This window comes from Teleopsis dalmanni, chromosome X (assembly GCF_002237135.1).
Source record: "Teleopsis dalmanni isolate 2A chromosome X, ASM223713v2, whole genome shotgun sequence".
Taxonomy (NCBI): Eukaryota; Metazoa; Arthropoda; class Insecta; order Diptera; family Diopsidae; genus Teleopsis; species Teleopsis dalmanni.
In genome coordinates this window covers 59,224,985-59,241,130 of record NC_051848.1, presented here as the reverse complement: position 1 = coordinate 59,241,130, position 16,146 = coordinate 59,224,985, and the positions used below count along the sequence as shown (strand labels likewise).

Below are 16,146 nucleotides of genomic sequence, written 5' to 3'. Positions count from 1 at the left end.
TTCTGTTTAAAATAGGACCTCGCTTAGAAACAACAACTGCCAAATCAAGTGGCTCATCATCAAGTTCGTCATCATCATCATCGTTATCATCTTCATCCATATCAATACCAACAAATATAATTGATCGTTCACACGTTAGTAGTACAACACGTTCAAATTCCATAGAGTCACGTCATTCCGGTGGTTATGGGCGTCCTGGACGCGCAATTCCAGGTGCACGGCGCAGTGATCTTGATATTAAAAAGGATCTGATAAAAATTAATGATTTCCTTAGTACTGGCCACAACGTACTGCAAATCGATGTACAACAAGTAGATGAAAAACATAATAATCTCGATGTACACCAAAACATCGCTAATACAACAATGACTAATATAGTGCCTGATAATGCAATACATTTACCTGCACGTAGTAAGATTTCGAATAGTAGTACAGTTACTAGCTTGCGTGATGATCCCGAAATGCAGATAAGTCCGAGTGTAGAATCAACCGACTGGATAAACTTTATACGTTCTGAATCGCAAAACTCTGTACCTTCATGGGCATCGTCGATTAGTCTCGATTGTCGTGCAGGTGAAGAACCAGTTAAAGATTTTATGAAATCTTTCACTGATGTATTATTTACTAATCCTTCACTTATTGGACTCGAGCTCAAGAGTGAATTTGGTACAATTGTGGGCTTAGATGCAGGTCGTTTATGGTTTATACGTTTCCTATTGGAACACAAAAACGAATCAAAACGTGTCGATGAAATGACATTTCATTCATTAGTGCAATATTTTTCAATCGTATTATTCGAGTGCGGGGAGTTTGAGGATTATGGACCTGCCACAATTATCATGAATCTCTGTTTTTTATTCTACCATGAAAGTAATTTTAATAAGTATAATATTTTTTTCATATTGCAAATATTTCATTAAATTTAGTTGAAGTACCTGGTTGCGATCCATATTTTGAATACCTTTTCACTTATATGCGACAGCAGCCAGTGTGGAATGCTATACGTTTCTGGAATGCTGCTTTCTTTGATACCCTTCAGAGTAAACGTGAACAGCTTTTGTTGCTCAAAATCAAACGTGCTGAAAAACGTCGAAAAAATAAGGAACAAGCACAAGTGGCTAAGGTGGATGTACCCATTTCCACCGAAGAAGATGAACAAACAAAATTACATATTGTTACCGATCAGCGTCATTTAAATGCCGAAAACGATGCATCCACATCTAGTTCTTCGCATCATAACAACATTGTGACTAATTCCAAACGAGTGTCTACAAAAGGACAGAAAAATGTACAAGCCGAGACAGAGAAAGATCAGCAGAGCGAACTTCGTATGTACGAAAATGTTGTATTTCGATTGTTGAGGTAAGTATCTCAATGCCTTCATATTGTACATAGATTAATCTCAACTTGAAATTGTTTTCTAGTGCCTTTACTTGCAACATGCACTCATTGGGTATTCCCCAGGATTTGTGCTTAGATTTTTTGAAAAAACAGGCAACAAGTTGTAATCTACCAAAAGGTAAATTTTAAAGCTTGAAATCTTTCCAAAACAACGGAGTTGACACTTAATATAATTAAGATTAATAATAATTGAATAATATAATTCAATCTTTCACTTCTTAGTGTCCATTTTCCCTAGTAGGGTATAGGGTCGCAAATCGTTTCGGTTTCATTCAACAAAGTTTCGTTACTTGAACTTTGCATCTCTAGCACCGTAGTGCTTCCTGCTGTGGCAGGGGGATTTTATACATAATATTTGAAACCCCTTAAAGTTAGAATTTATGCCATTTAATATTTATGTGTTCCCTGAACAGTAACTTACTTTTCAAATCTGAGAACTGTTGTTCATCTCTTTGATTCCTTCACCGTTTTCTCTTCTGCATTCTCCTGTCGAAACAATATGCAGCGCTGAGCAAAACCTCTAATGGTCTAATGGGTATGATTAAGACCGCTTATGTGAGGGATTTGGTCCGCAGGAGGTGTTTCATTTCCCTTCTGCCACCTTTATCTGGGAAAAAATTGTTATCCGTCATCTACGACGCGCCCTCTAGGGATTTTAGGCTTTTCCCAGGAAAAATATGATTTCCTCTTCGAATAATTATATATTTTTTAATATATACAATAATATAGTACAATAACATATTTTTGTAAAATTCATTAACAAAAATAAAAAACTAATATTTTTGAAAAATATATTTTGTATATAAATATATATACGACTAATAACTACTACTTATTATGTATTGACATTGTGCTGTCAACTTCTCTACACTAAGAATGAAAAATGTTATATCATTCGTAATAATTTAAATGAACTGTTTATAAGCCTAGCACTTCACGAAGAGTTCCAACTTATTTCCCTGCGTGAAATCATCTTTTTTACTTTAACTACACATAATGTTGGAATAATTATTGTATAAAATCTTGCGAAAAATTATTTTTAAAGTTAACTAAGCATGAGGAACTGGACTGCTTGGTCCTTCACCCTGTGCTTATATTCACGTCAAGATATCTAAATTTTATTTAATATATTTATGGGTGGGTGTAGCTTTATTATATTGTAGTCGCTATTCCTGTTTGCGTTCAAAAGGCTGTGACAATTTTGGGAACTACATGTAGCACATAAATCTGATCGGTTTTGTTTTGCGTTTTTGTCAAAACACCATTAAAAATAATTTGGATTTTTAGAGGGATGTACAACCAACATGTCCCAAAAAAAAAAATGTAGATGTATTCTACATTTATGTATGAGCTATCTCATAAAATACATAATATATAATATATATTATAATATGTATTATAATATTATAATACATATTATTATATATATTATATGTAATATATAAAATATAAGCGTATAGTATTTTATACAGTATAATATAAATAATTATATTTAATTATAATTAAATAAACAAATGAATATAATAAGAATAAGAAAATAAATATTATTTATGTAATATAAAAATTAAATAAAATATATTAAATCAATAAAATTAACAAAATAAATAAAAAAATGTGAAAAAGAAACAAATAAAATATTAAAATTAATTTATCTATATAAACTAATATATAATATAATATAAATGAAATAAATAATATAATTGACATAATAAGAATGTATGAAACAATAAATAAATAAATGTAATGAATTAAGTAAATAAAATACAATAAAATATATAAAAAATGAATTAAATAATTAAAATAAATATAATAATAAATATAATAAATAAAATCAATAAAAATAATTTATTAAAGTTGTAAAATAAATAAAATGTATAAAATAAATAAATTAAATTAATTTATATTAAATCAACTAAAACTAATATAAAAAATTAAATAATTATGTGTAATATAAATGATATAAGAATAATTATATAAATAAAATAAATAATAAGAATAAAAAAACAAATAAATCAAAAAATTAACAAAAAATTTACTAAATTTAATTTTTATAATTATATATATTTAAGGATATAATTATAATTTCAATTTTTTTCTCTTTTAAATAGATAAATTCAAACTAGTCAAGGATAACATTCATCGTATGTATCACGAGACAGATTTGTGGGGCGCTAAAGTCTCCTAAGCTTTTACACTTTTTTAATAGAGTAGTTATAGTGAATAAAACAATTTTCAAATTTTATATAAAAAAGTTAAAACGTTAAGAAAATTGATTGCAATTATTGCCTTGTTTACATATGATATATATATATAATAATTTAACGAAAAAAAAACATCAAATGGTATACCTAATACTAAAGTACGAGAGAGACGTCAATAAGATTTTTAAAAAAAAAAATCGTTCTTATATTTACTATCAGATTTTAAATTTGTAAAATACAAAATTCTTTTGCTCTGAATATATAATAAACAAAATACAATATTAATTATAATATTAGTAATTATAGTAATTGCGTTTCATTAATTTTTTAACTTTTTTTTTTTGTACATTTATAATTAATTTTATAAAATCAGTATTATTGTAAAAAAAGTACGAGAAGAACTTGCATTTTTTCATCATCTAACAAATATTTTATAAATTATTTAATTTTTGTTTTTTTTTTTTGAAACAAATATATATCGCAATATGCATAATATCTGATATCGTTCAGATATCGCAATTTAAGATTTAGTGAATGAATAAGAACAGGCCTTTGAACAAAAAGATATATTATTTAACTGTAAGATATTTAATAGAATCCATTTTCTGTTTATGTTATAAGATTTTTAATATTTATTTAAAACCTTTGTAGTATTTTTAGGCGTATTCTTATAAAAGAAAACGCTTAAAATAATTGTTGCTTTTTTTTTGGATTATAATATTATTAAAACCAATTTTAAATTATACATATAGAATTATTTATTTTGTGTGAAGTTACTTTTGTTTTTTTTTTTTGCTGTTTATATTTAGCATTCATATAATAAAAATATACGTCTATGTCTTTTTATTTATTATTTTTTTTGTGAACTTTTGTTATTTTCTTATTATGGACTCTAAAGTCTTCTATAGATACCCTTGAATGGTATTACTCGAGTATATATGACTGATTCAGTAGAGTTGAAATGAATGTAATATTTGATACTACACTGGCTTCCAATACCTGTAAGCTCAGTTAAGTTAGATTTATATATTTTTAATCATGGTTGAAAACACGCTTTTTATTTAACATTGTAGATTTTAATAAAAATTGACATAAATATTTAATTAAAAAAAACAACAAAGGTGGAAAATAAATAAAAAGTTATATAGAAAAAACTAATACAATTCAACAATATAATTTTCCTTTTTGTTAAATATTCAAAACAAAGGCTCTTCTTATTAGCGATAATATAATCAAGATAAAATAAAGATATAGCTGTATATTCTATTTTAAAATTCTAAAAAATAAAAAATTTATAAAAAAATTCTTATTGAAATACTCTGAATAATATTAAAATGTATATTATATGTAAAAATGTACTTTATTATATAGGTATGGTGAAGTGGAACTTGCTCGGTGATAAGTCATATTCGGTGATATGATTTGAACATTTACACATATGTGTGTGTACCTAAAAACATATTAAAATTTATTCAACATCCTTTGGGGAAAATTATAAAAAAAAAATAATATAATTATTTGTTAAGTTATTGAAGGTATCTCTTCAAACTTTTTAAACAATTGACATACATATACAGAAGTTTAGTGTCTTTAGAACTTAAAGTCACTAAAGTTTAACTTTGACAGATTCTAAACGAACTGATCTGATCGCACTGTAAGTAATGTTATATTATCATATAACATATATCAAAATATACAAATATTGAAAAACTATTATATCTTTTCATAGTTAGAAAATTTAATAATTAAATATTTTAAAGTACACAGACTTTAAAAATAAAAACCTTTGATGATTAAAAAGTTGGGTTTACCGAAGATTTCAATGAATTGTGATAAATTTGTTTGTGATTTACTTAAATACATTAGCAAACAACTTTGAACATTATCAGTACGTTACAAATAAAATAGAAACAATAATATTTATAAAATATATTTAGTGATTTCTTTATCCTAAACTGTGGTATAAAATTTTAAATTTGTATTAATCAAGTTGAACTAAACTAATAACGAAAATTTATTGCCTCATATAATTCCGTCAAAATATTTTATCTAAGCTTTTTATTTATTATGCTGTCGATTATTGTGATGTTTCTTACTTATTATATATGTATGTATATATATTTAAATATATCAACTCACCTATTTATTTAAAATGCGTTTCAATATATTACAAATTTTTTCAATAATTAAGTTTGGTTGGTTTATTAAACTACAACTAAAGTAATAATAACAGAAAAAATAACAGAAGCTAGTAATTTAATTATTTTTAAAATAAAAAAAAAACGAATTTGATAATCAAATGAGGTATTAGTAATACTATAATAAATATAAATAATTTTGTTTTTTATATGATAGTTAAATATTGTAGTACATTATTCAAATGTGAAAAAGAAACAAATACTTTATGTTAACTGATGTTACGCGATGGTTACTTTATACTTACTTTAACTATATTCTAAAATCAATTGAAAATAAAATAAAATTTACTTGAATAATTTTATTTAATTGTCTTATTTGTCTTAAACGGGGAAAGACGTTTATTATGCAGTCAGTAGTGACATTTGTTTTTGATTATTTGGGGTTTTTTTAAATAATTTGAATTTCGAACAAATCGAGTTTTTCAAAAAGTCCTAAAATAGGAATATATATAATAGGAATAATCTAATGAATAATTAACCATTTCGATGCTCTTTGAAGAGCTATTCTACAAGAGACTAATGCCTATTATAGAATCCGAAAATCTAATACCAAACCATCAATTTGGTTTTCGTGGCAAGCATTCGACTATAGATCAAGTACACCGCATTGTCGATGAAATTTAAAGGGCTATTGAAGGTAAAAAAATGTGTACTGTTGTATTCTTCGATGTCGCAGAGGCTTTCGACAAAGACAAAGGTCTTCTGAATAAACTAAAAACGTATTTGCCGTCGTTATATTTAGCGATTTTGAAATCTTACATTACCACGAGATTTTTTTATGTAAAACACGAAAACTGTCACTCAAATCTATCTGCGATAAAAGCTGGTGTACTTCAGTGGACCTACTAATAACACCTGGAAGTAAAATTGCAACATTTGCAGATGATGCTGCAATTTTGACGATTACTGAAACCGCTGAAGAATCAAGAGCCGGTTGCTGATTTGTAATTTCCCATAGCCGCTCATTGCATGAGGTTCTCGGCCATTAAATGTTTAGGATCTGACGAAAGCATTTGTTAACGTATGTCTGCAGTTTTTGTGAAATCGAAGACGTAACAAGCCACGAAGTCTGTCCAAAGTCTATTGGCTATGTGTGCTGAAGGTGGTACCTTCTGTTGTTATAATGCTGTGAAGGTGTTAGATGTGGCGTTGTGTATGGATTTTGTCTTAGCAATATTAGTGTTAAGACCCACTATTGTACATTTAGTTGAGAGATCTGTAATTTGGGCTTGGATATTAGCGTTCTAAAGTGTGGTGTACTGATCTAAAGTGTGCATATTTTATAATTTATACGTGGTTACGGTATAAATAACTTAGGGGTACTTCCAACTTATTCGACCCAAATCCGAGATAAGATTCTTCTAAGAATTGAAACAAATCGTATGAAAAGCATCTTTGGGGAATACTTCAAAATTTAACTAAATAAAAACAAAAAAAAATTTTTTTTTGTCTGCTATTTTACTATTAAATGTAGTTTTTTTAGTCTTTGTTGACTTTAAAATTAAATATGTTATAGTATTTATTATTTATTTTGCATGCCAGACTGTCCAGCTTCAATGACGCACAGAAGAAACTTGTTTCATATGGAATTTCTCTCACCAAAACAGATTAAGAACTCTTCTCTAGATTTAGTTCTGGACTTAGTTCACAAAGCTTTAAAGAACTTTGTGTAGTCAATTGTGAAATTGGTACAATTGGACTCTTCTGGCTGTAGTATCGACTATTGGGCGATTTCACGCCAAAGCTTTAAATAAAAATACATAATAATATTTATTTTGCATTATTTTAATTATTTTTGTATATTAATATTGTTTTGTTTGGTCTGTCCGAAGTGGTAGATTGTCGCCTCTGCAAACAAGACATTTAGTCATATTCTCTGTGACTGCCCAGCCTTGATTTGGGTCAGAAGGAGATTACTGGGTAGAGAACTACTCTCCCCTTCTGAAAGAAGGAGGTTCTCAACGGCTGACATTCTGGCTTTCATTCGGAAGGCGGAATGTCTTCTATTCGGTTACTGTCTGTTGCAGCACAAAAGATCAATAATGGTCGCAGTGCTCCGCTCTGTTGGGAGCTGGTACCCTATTTATTTCTATTCTATATTATTTTAATATTATTTTGTTATTTATGCAACTAGTATATTCATATTTTTCGTTTATTCATATTCTATATTTTTCTATATTTATATAGTTATAACTACTGAATTATATAAACATAAACACACAAACATAAAATAGATCGCTGAAATGTAAAGATTATTATTTTTTATTTTTATTTTTTATGTTTTTTTTATTATTACATCTGCCTTAAAGGAGATGGTAATAAGTAATTGGAACAAAAGGATAATATCAAATCATGGGGCCTGTATGTTTATATTCACGGCTTTGATTTCTAAAATATAGATGTATATTTAAGAGAAAAAAATTAGTACACCAATATGGTTTTATTAAATCTTTTTTATTAAATTAAATTTTTCATTTTAATGCGATTATCAAGATTTATTAACAAAGAAATTTTTTTTTGCTAAAAATAAAATGCTCATGCACAGTTCCATCCGCGGGGTGATCATAAAATACTGAGTACTTGCGATATGTTATACTTATGAGTAGTTGGAAAATTTCCTGATTATATATTAAATGAAATTTTTTTACAGAGTTCAGATTGCCTTCTTCATGAATAACATTTATTCATATTTAATTGTTATATTTTATTGTACTCGTGATTTAAATTACTTGCAAGTTTAAATAGTAGAAGAAATTTACATAAATTGTATTTTATTTAATAACTAAGAAAACACAGAGTCAAATAGACATTTAATAATAATAAAACATAGCTTATAATGATGTGCAACTAAAAGGATTTAGTTCAATTACTCCAAAAATTTGTTTAGCCTTAAAATAATTTAAAGGAACTGCTGACACAAAAATCGAATGACTCCTTGAACAATGTATTTGTAATTTTTAATTAAGCCATACTTGTTTTAAAACAATTTCATGAAAAAATAATTGAATGTATTTACAAAATTAAATATAGCAAATTAATTAAGTAAGTATTTATTTAAAAAATAAACGCATATACAAAACAATTTGAAACAAGGATACAACTTTTGCTACAGCAGTTGTGGCGTATTAAAAAAGAGCAAGAACCAATTAACGTATTTACGAAGTACAGATATACTTTATAATATATATAACATTAAAACAATTTTAACATTTAATGGGTAAATAAAAATTAAAACATTTTTGCAAGACAAAACATTTTCACTTTTAGAAGATACAAGAACTTAACTAAAAAAGAAGTTAATTATAATTTATATTCGTATATTATAATTAAGTTGGTTTTTTTTTGTTTTTAACTTCTTAAGTTTATAATTATTTTTAATAAACAAACGATGGACCCGAATTTATATTAAGTTATGGACTTTTATAACATTTGCAATATTGCTAAAAAATTTTATTCAGTTTAATTAAATTAATCAATATGTTTTGCAGTTGAAAGTTTATCGCTGGTAAGTTGCAATAAAGACGAGGATGTTGTTACTGTTGTTGTTGTAGGCAGTATCAATACTCTAATCAATATAGAGTTGGAATACGACAGAACCCATACGGTCACGATTGCTTCCACTGTAAATGATATTTTTAGCCCAAGCGCGGCATTCGACTGTCACCATTTCATTGACTTTTGGTTTTTCGAATTGTACAGCGATCAGAGGACTTAGATAGCCAGGCTGATTTAAGAATGGGTAGTAGTAAGCAGCAAAACCTCGAGATGGATAGTAATTGATTGCTCCCATTTTCTCTTTATCGTTTGAATGTTGACCATGACAAGAAACCCAAATTTGTTGACGCTATAATTGTAAAGAATATATAAATTAGATCATAAATTTGATTTATTAACTTATAAATTTTTATATATTCAAATACGAATATATGGATTTAAAACTTAATAGCTTAAAAATGTTCTCGGTGTTAGAAGAATTAATATAATATATATATATATTAATATAATATATATAATATATATATATATATTAATATAATATATATAATATATATATATATTAATATAATATATATTATATTAATGTAATATATATCGTTGTAAACAAATACCTAAACAGCAAATGTTTAAAAATCACAATGCTCAAAGTATGGAACAGTTGGTAAATATGTTTTCTATATATTCTATGTATATTGTTCAAAATATAGTTAATAACAATGAAGTTCATACCAACATACATCTAAAAGTCGTAAATACTACAGAAATTATTCACAGTAGCTAATTATAAATTCTACATTATTCAGTTCTTGATATTGAACCAATTAAATATTGTTACATATACACAGGCTGCTGGTAAGATATTTAACGGGTCACCACGGACTTCGTTATTATCTTAACAAAATGAACAAAATGGGTCTGTCCAAAGAGATACATTGTCGACTCTGCTTAGAAGTAGACAAGACTTCCAGTCACATTCTTTAGAATGTCTGCAACGGCTGACATTTTTGCTTTTATTTGAAGGGCGGATTGTCTTCTGTTTGGTTAAGATCTGTAGCTGCACTAAAGAACAACTATGGTCGCTCTTTTCAATTATACAGCAATTGAACATTTCCTGAAAGTATATATACCATCTTTCGTACAATTGATGATATATATAGATAAAGGAATGTTGTGGTGTTTATGCATGTTTGCATTGGAAGCATAAAATGAAGCATTTACTATAGTTTGCCTTGATAAACAGAATCAAAATATGTTGATATAAAATAAAATGCTTTTCATTAACTCAAAAGTTAAAATCAGTAGGCTTTTTACAATCCAAATACCTATACAGCACTATATAGCTAGCATTCTTTGAAATTTCTGAATGTTCTATATAACTGAAGCCCAGCAGATTTTCCGGTGTAAATGGCAAACCAAATTAAGTATTTTGGTTTGCCAAAATATTCAATTTAAGTAAAAATTGAATACTTGAATATTAAATATTAAAATTAAAGACAGAATAAAGCCAAATATTAGTTGATTAAAGTTTGGACTATGCAGCAGTAAATAAAGTATGGAACTGCAACTAAGACATATATTCAAATCTTTAACGCGACATCTATTCTGCTTTGTGGATAAAGACCTTGGCACGTATGAAGCACAACGCTGCGATTACTCGTTAATTGATAACTGAGATGTATATAAAAAACTAACAAGATATATAAAAGTTTATTATCCTAGCACATCTACATTCCTATTAGTAAAATTTAGATATTTATACATAATCTCAAGATTTTGCGGTTATTTTTGAGAAAAGGTAACAAAATAATTTTCTTAGAAAAAATTTTAAAATTTTTTCTTATTTTTATATTTAGATATATATATTAGATATTTATATATAGATAGATATTTACACATAGTCTCGAGATTACTAAAATTTGACACTTAAAAATGAAAACTTTAATAAGTTTAACAATATTTGACCATTATCTTACCTCCAGTTGTGAAACATTTCCAATGTGTTCTTGTAAATCAATTGGCATATTATCAGGTAGATGTTGTGGATCATCATAATATTGTGGTTCCCAGCCAAAGATTTTATTCAATTTAAGAAAAACACATGGGCGTCCATTTTTATATCCATAACTATTTTGTTTCGTGCATGGGCCAAAGCTGTCTATATCAACAAAACACACTTGTTGTGAATTATGTGTGCTATTAAAACCACAAATTTTCGATTGTTTATCTCCATTTCTATTACTGTAACCTATTTAAAAACAATAGAATTAAATATATTAATATTCAGATAATTTTTTTTTACTATTAATAGTTAACTCACTGTCTAAGAAATCATCTAAAAGGGATACCCAATACTGTCCTTCATCTGGTTTTTTCGTATCGAATTGTATCACAGAGCCACGTTCTGTTTCTTCACTTAATGGTCGGAAACCTAAACCAGGATTTGTTCCGATCAATGAGTCTTTCAATTGTCTTAAAGGCGTTTTATCGTTTAATGCAGAGAAAAGACCTTGCATACAAGTAGCAAATAAACCAGCTAATATAATGTAGAATATTATATAAAAGAGCATTAGTTGACCTGAAAAATAGGAAAAGAAAATGATATTAATTATTATAAATTAATTAATAGATAAATAAACATAAATAGATATAAAATAAACAGTGATTTATAAATATTTTTCTCAAATTGTATAACAAAAAGAGATTATTAAGAATGAATTAATTGGTGACAGGATTTTTCAGGATATGTGTTAGGAAAGTGAACCATATATAAACATGGTTCACTCATATTAGATCGACCATCATATTAGATGGTTCACTCAGCGACAACAGTTATTTGATTTTAAACAATCTTTAATTGTACTAAAGTCCATTAAAAGTATATTCTTTAACTGATACGTAAACATGAACAAAAACCCAAAGTGACTTCATCACTACACTTTGGAGACAAGACGGTAATTTAAAGCCAACCAAAGCTTTATTTTAGAATATAATTGTATAATATTGCTTGAAAAGATAAAAACTATTGACAGAAGTAGTAAACATTAAAAGCATTAAAAAAGGATTAAGAAGTACTATTTAAACAAGATAATGAGACTGTGTCACAGATTATTTATATCTATGGTCATAGTATACGAATTATGGATTAAATTGTAATTATATCTGATGTATTCTTTGGGTTTCTTTACCATTTATTACCAACTGTTCGAAAAATTAATAGAACGCATCGCGTGAAGTATAATCCATCGAATGAGGAAGATTTCCCTGATCTTCTTTAAGTAAGTAAGATGTAGAAATGCTAGATTATGTAAAAAAATTGAAAAGATTCTATTTGAATAAACAAACTAATGAGTTCTTAAATATAAAATAAACAAAAATATCTTAATAAAGAATTTTGCATGCTTTTGAATATGCCTTTGTTGTTGTAACCCGAAGAGTCCTGTTAGGTCGTCTAAAAAGATGAGGTGGTTCAAGATTCATCTGTAGACTAAAGTAAACTTTAGCTTTCTGGCTTGAATTCTAAATAATTTTAAATATGTAAGCTTTCTGTAAAATACAACCAAAATATAAAATTGTATAAAATGTCGTAACTAACACTCGAGATTTGAACTTGATCTATTACCCAGTGTATTTAGATCAACCTTTTTTAGGCCAGTATTTCTAAGAAGAAAAACATAACGAATTTGATTAGGAAATTTTTTTACCGATGAGACTGTTTTGATCGATGGAGATGGCATTCAATTTTAAGTCTATGCACTTCCACAAGTTTTTTTGGGTGAGCATCTCAGCACTCAGAAAGTTATGGTTTATGTTTTCAATCCTTAATAAATAAAATTATTTATTAATTAAAATCTATTATTAATTAATAAATTATTCATTAATATATTATTCATTAATAAATAAATAAATTAATTAATTTAATAAATTAAAATCGAACATGATGGCTTTTGATTATTTCTATCTATGTTACTCTGATAACAGTAAAATTTGAATATCACACCTCAACCAGTCCATGAAAAATGTGAAGAGGATTGGGTCAAGTACTGCCATAGTTTTATTGCTTCTCATGGGGCTTGTTTTAAAGGTGACAAAATAAATTTTGTTCATTTATGATATTTTGAAATTATTTAATTTATTTTAAAGTATGTTTTGTACATAATTGAATTATAATTTTTTTTTGATCTTTTTGATTATTTGGTTTTGCTCTTCGAAAGATATTTACAATAGATTTAAATTTATTTGAAATTGGTTAAGCCATAATTATAAAGATACTTGAAAATATTTGTTTAATCTTCTGTGAATTGTTATATTTAATAAAATATTTGTACATTTTGCATAGAACGTGTAAAAATTCAAAAATTTATTGTGGAGTTAATAAATTTTTTATATCCACAGCGCTTCAACGTAATTACGTGACAAGGAGACCACAATTCTATGGAACTTGAGTTGTTAAATAAGTTTATTTAGCATAATAAAGTGAAGAATTAAGTGAGGTCGCTCTCAAAATATTTTCGTCAAAGTTAAAGTTATAGTGCCTGCTCATATATTGTAGTTTGTTTATTGAACTTGAAACTAATGAAGTAGAAAAACATAAAGAGAATGTTTATAATAAGCCAAAAGAATGTTTGAAACCGTATCTTAATGTTTATTATACCCCTCATAATTTTTTTTTGTGCTTATTATACGATATAACACTAGACAATAAAATTTATAGCTTAAAAATAAAAACAATAGCACACTGAAAGCGAAGAGTTAAGTAAACTCGCAATCAAAACGCGATTGAGAAAAAAAAAGGATGATTGAAGATCACTTATTAAAGATCTTTGCATTTTCGAGAAATATTGCTGATGATTGTTTTTATTGTCAATATTAATATTAATAATACAGTCAAACTCCCATAAATCGAAGTCCAATTTTGCAAAGAAAAGGTTCGACTTATGGAGACTTCGAGTTAGAGAATTTTTTTATTTTTTTTTTATTTTTGAAAGAAACTAGAATTACATTTTAAGATATTTATTTATAGGCAATCAAATAAAGCACAGAAGTTATTATGGTATAGTGAAGTAAAATATTCAGAAATTAGAGTTTGGAACTTTAATTTTTTTCATATTTTTAGTAAAAAGAGATTCCACTTTATTCATACTCTTATAGTGATCATCAGCTGTGGTATTATTCGTTTGCAAATATAAATTCAGAATTTTGAATGAGTCTTCTACTTTATTCGTGAAAGGCTGATAAACAAAAACATCCACCGAACCCTCATCATCACTTTCCGTTGCGCTTAGAATTCGGTCCAGTAATTTAGAGCTATAGTGCTTAATAATATCGTTATCTGTAGGAAAACGATGTACAAATTTCATTGTCAAGCTTAATATAATCGTTAAGAGCAGCATTAGAAGTTATTTTATTAACTTTAAACCACGCTGCCATTTTCGGCTGGCATTTGCACAAAGAAGCAATACAAGAAAGAAAAAATCAAACGTTTGATTTGGAAAAAGGGCCTTCCCCAAACAGTAAAATGTATTTATACTTAAAACAAAAGTTCGACTTATAGAAGACACTTTCCCCATATTCTAATCGGCACGAAACAAAATTTTTATTCGAGATATAGAGAAATTCGAAATGGAAGCAGAATTGTATGTAATTTGCTCTCTGAAGTTTTGGTGCACTGTTTTTGGTTCGAGTTATAGAAGTTCGAGTTATGGTAGTTTGATTGTATTTTTGAGATAAATAGTCAAAATGTACTTAGAATTAGAAAAGAATAGTTAAATGAATAACATATACATATGTATAGATGGCAGACGGCTAAAATGTCATAGCTGTAAGCGTCATATATATAACATAATTGTTATAAATTTCTGTGTTTTAAAATGATAAAAGATCATAATGAAAAGGAAGTATGAATAACTAGAATAGATTAATATTGTTATTCGTAATAGTGTACATAGTGCTAGAATATAATTATTACGATAGATGAAACCATAGACGGCCATAGTAGGTAGCGAAGGAACTCAAATAATAGAGTGAAACAGATACAATTGATATATCTTTATTAATATAGTCTTTAGAAAGTATGAGTTAATGTTCATTAATTGCTCATTATGTCTAAATTATTGCTGTTGTATATGTATTCTTTTTTAAACTATCTTACAATCTAATTAGGCTTAGAGAATAAGTGAAACTCTTTTCATTTTCAATCAAAAATATTTATATATTTTTTCTTTATATACCGTGAATGATTTTAATTTGAATTGATATCCTAGAGATGGAAATCCTAAGGAGAAGAATAAGATAACAGCGTTAGCAATGAATTGTCTGATGCATATAATTGGAAAAATTCAAGGTATGGAGTAAGAAGTACCTATTATAAAAACTCAAATCAAACCGAAATTGAAATAACGTTTATTGATATGATACCGCCCTATGCTCTTATAGGAGATATAGTTTTTTTTTGATTTATTTTATTTTAATGCAAACTGCCAAAGACAATGAACAATATTAAGTGTAAGTGGCTAAATACTTAAAATGATTGTGGACTTGAATGGGCTGTGCTCAGTAGCACATCCGTCTGTTGAAGTCGGTCACAGATTAAAGTTCCTGTAGCTTTTGGAGCGATAGCTTAACACACATCTGGGTATTTGTTATCAACAAGAAATTAAAAAATAAAAAATTAATTGATATGATCCTATATGCCAATCCCTGGAATACCGTAAACTCCTGAAAGGACTGAACCGAATGAAAAATGAACACAACAAGAGTGTAGTGGAGGAAAACGATTTTATTTAAAAAGAGGAATAATTATTGAGATGTTTTCATTATTTTGTATAGTATTTACATTTTTGAAAAGATCT

At 27.2% G+C, this 16,146-nt stretch overlaps 2 protein-coding genes across 3 annotated transcripts in view; one reads left to right on the top strand and one right to left on the bottom strand.

Annotated features, from left to right (window-relative positions):
- LOC119687887 (uncharacterized protein KIAA0513) overlaps positions 1 to 3,784 on the top strand; it is a 37,360-nt gene extending 33,576 nt beyond the window's left edge. For both annotated transcript variants that reach the window (XM_038102429.1, XM_038102428.1), the window contains 4 exons: positions 16 to 870; positions 927 to 1,362; positions 1,425 to 1,519; positions 3,510 to 3,784. In XM_038102429.1, the coding sequence (XP_037958357.1) occupies positions 16 to 870; positions 927 to 1,362; positions 1,425 to 1,519; positions 3,510 to 3,586 (1,463 nt within the window). In that variant the 3' untranslated portion in view covers positions 3,587 to 3,784. The remainder of the gene's footprint in view (positions 1 to 15; positions 871 to 926; positions 1,363 to 1,424; positions 1,520 to 3,509) is intronic.
- Positions 3,785 to 8,832: 5,048 nt separating this feature from the next.
- The window catches only part of LOC119687884 (sodium/potassium-transporting ATPase subunit beta-1), a 44,309-nt gene continuing 36,995 nt past the window's right edge, over positions 8,833 to 16,146 (bottom strand). Inside the window, exons 3-5 of the mRNA XM_038102417.1 lie at positions 11,616 to 11,873; positions 11,272 to 11,543; positions 8,833 to 9,644 (exon numbers count right to left, since the gene is read on the bottom strand). Of these exons, the coding sequence (XP_037958345.1) occupies positions 9,366 to 9,644; positions 11,272 to 11,543; positions 11,616 to 11,873 (809 nt within the window). The 3' untranslated portion in view covers positions 8,833 to 9,365. The remainder of the gene's footprint in view (positions 9,645 to 11,271; positions 11,544 to 11,615; positions 11,874 to 16,146) is intronic.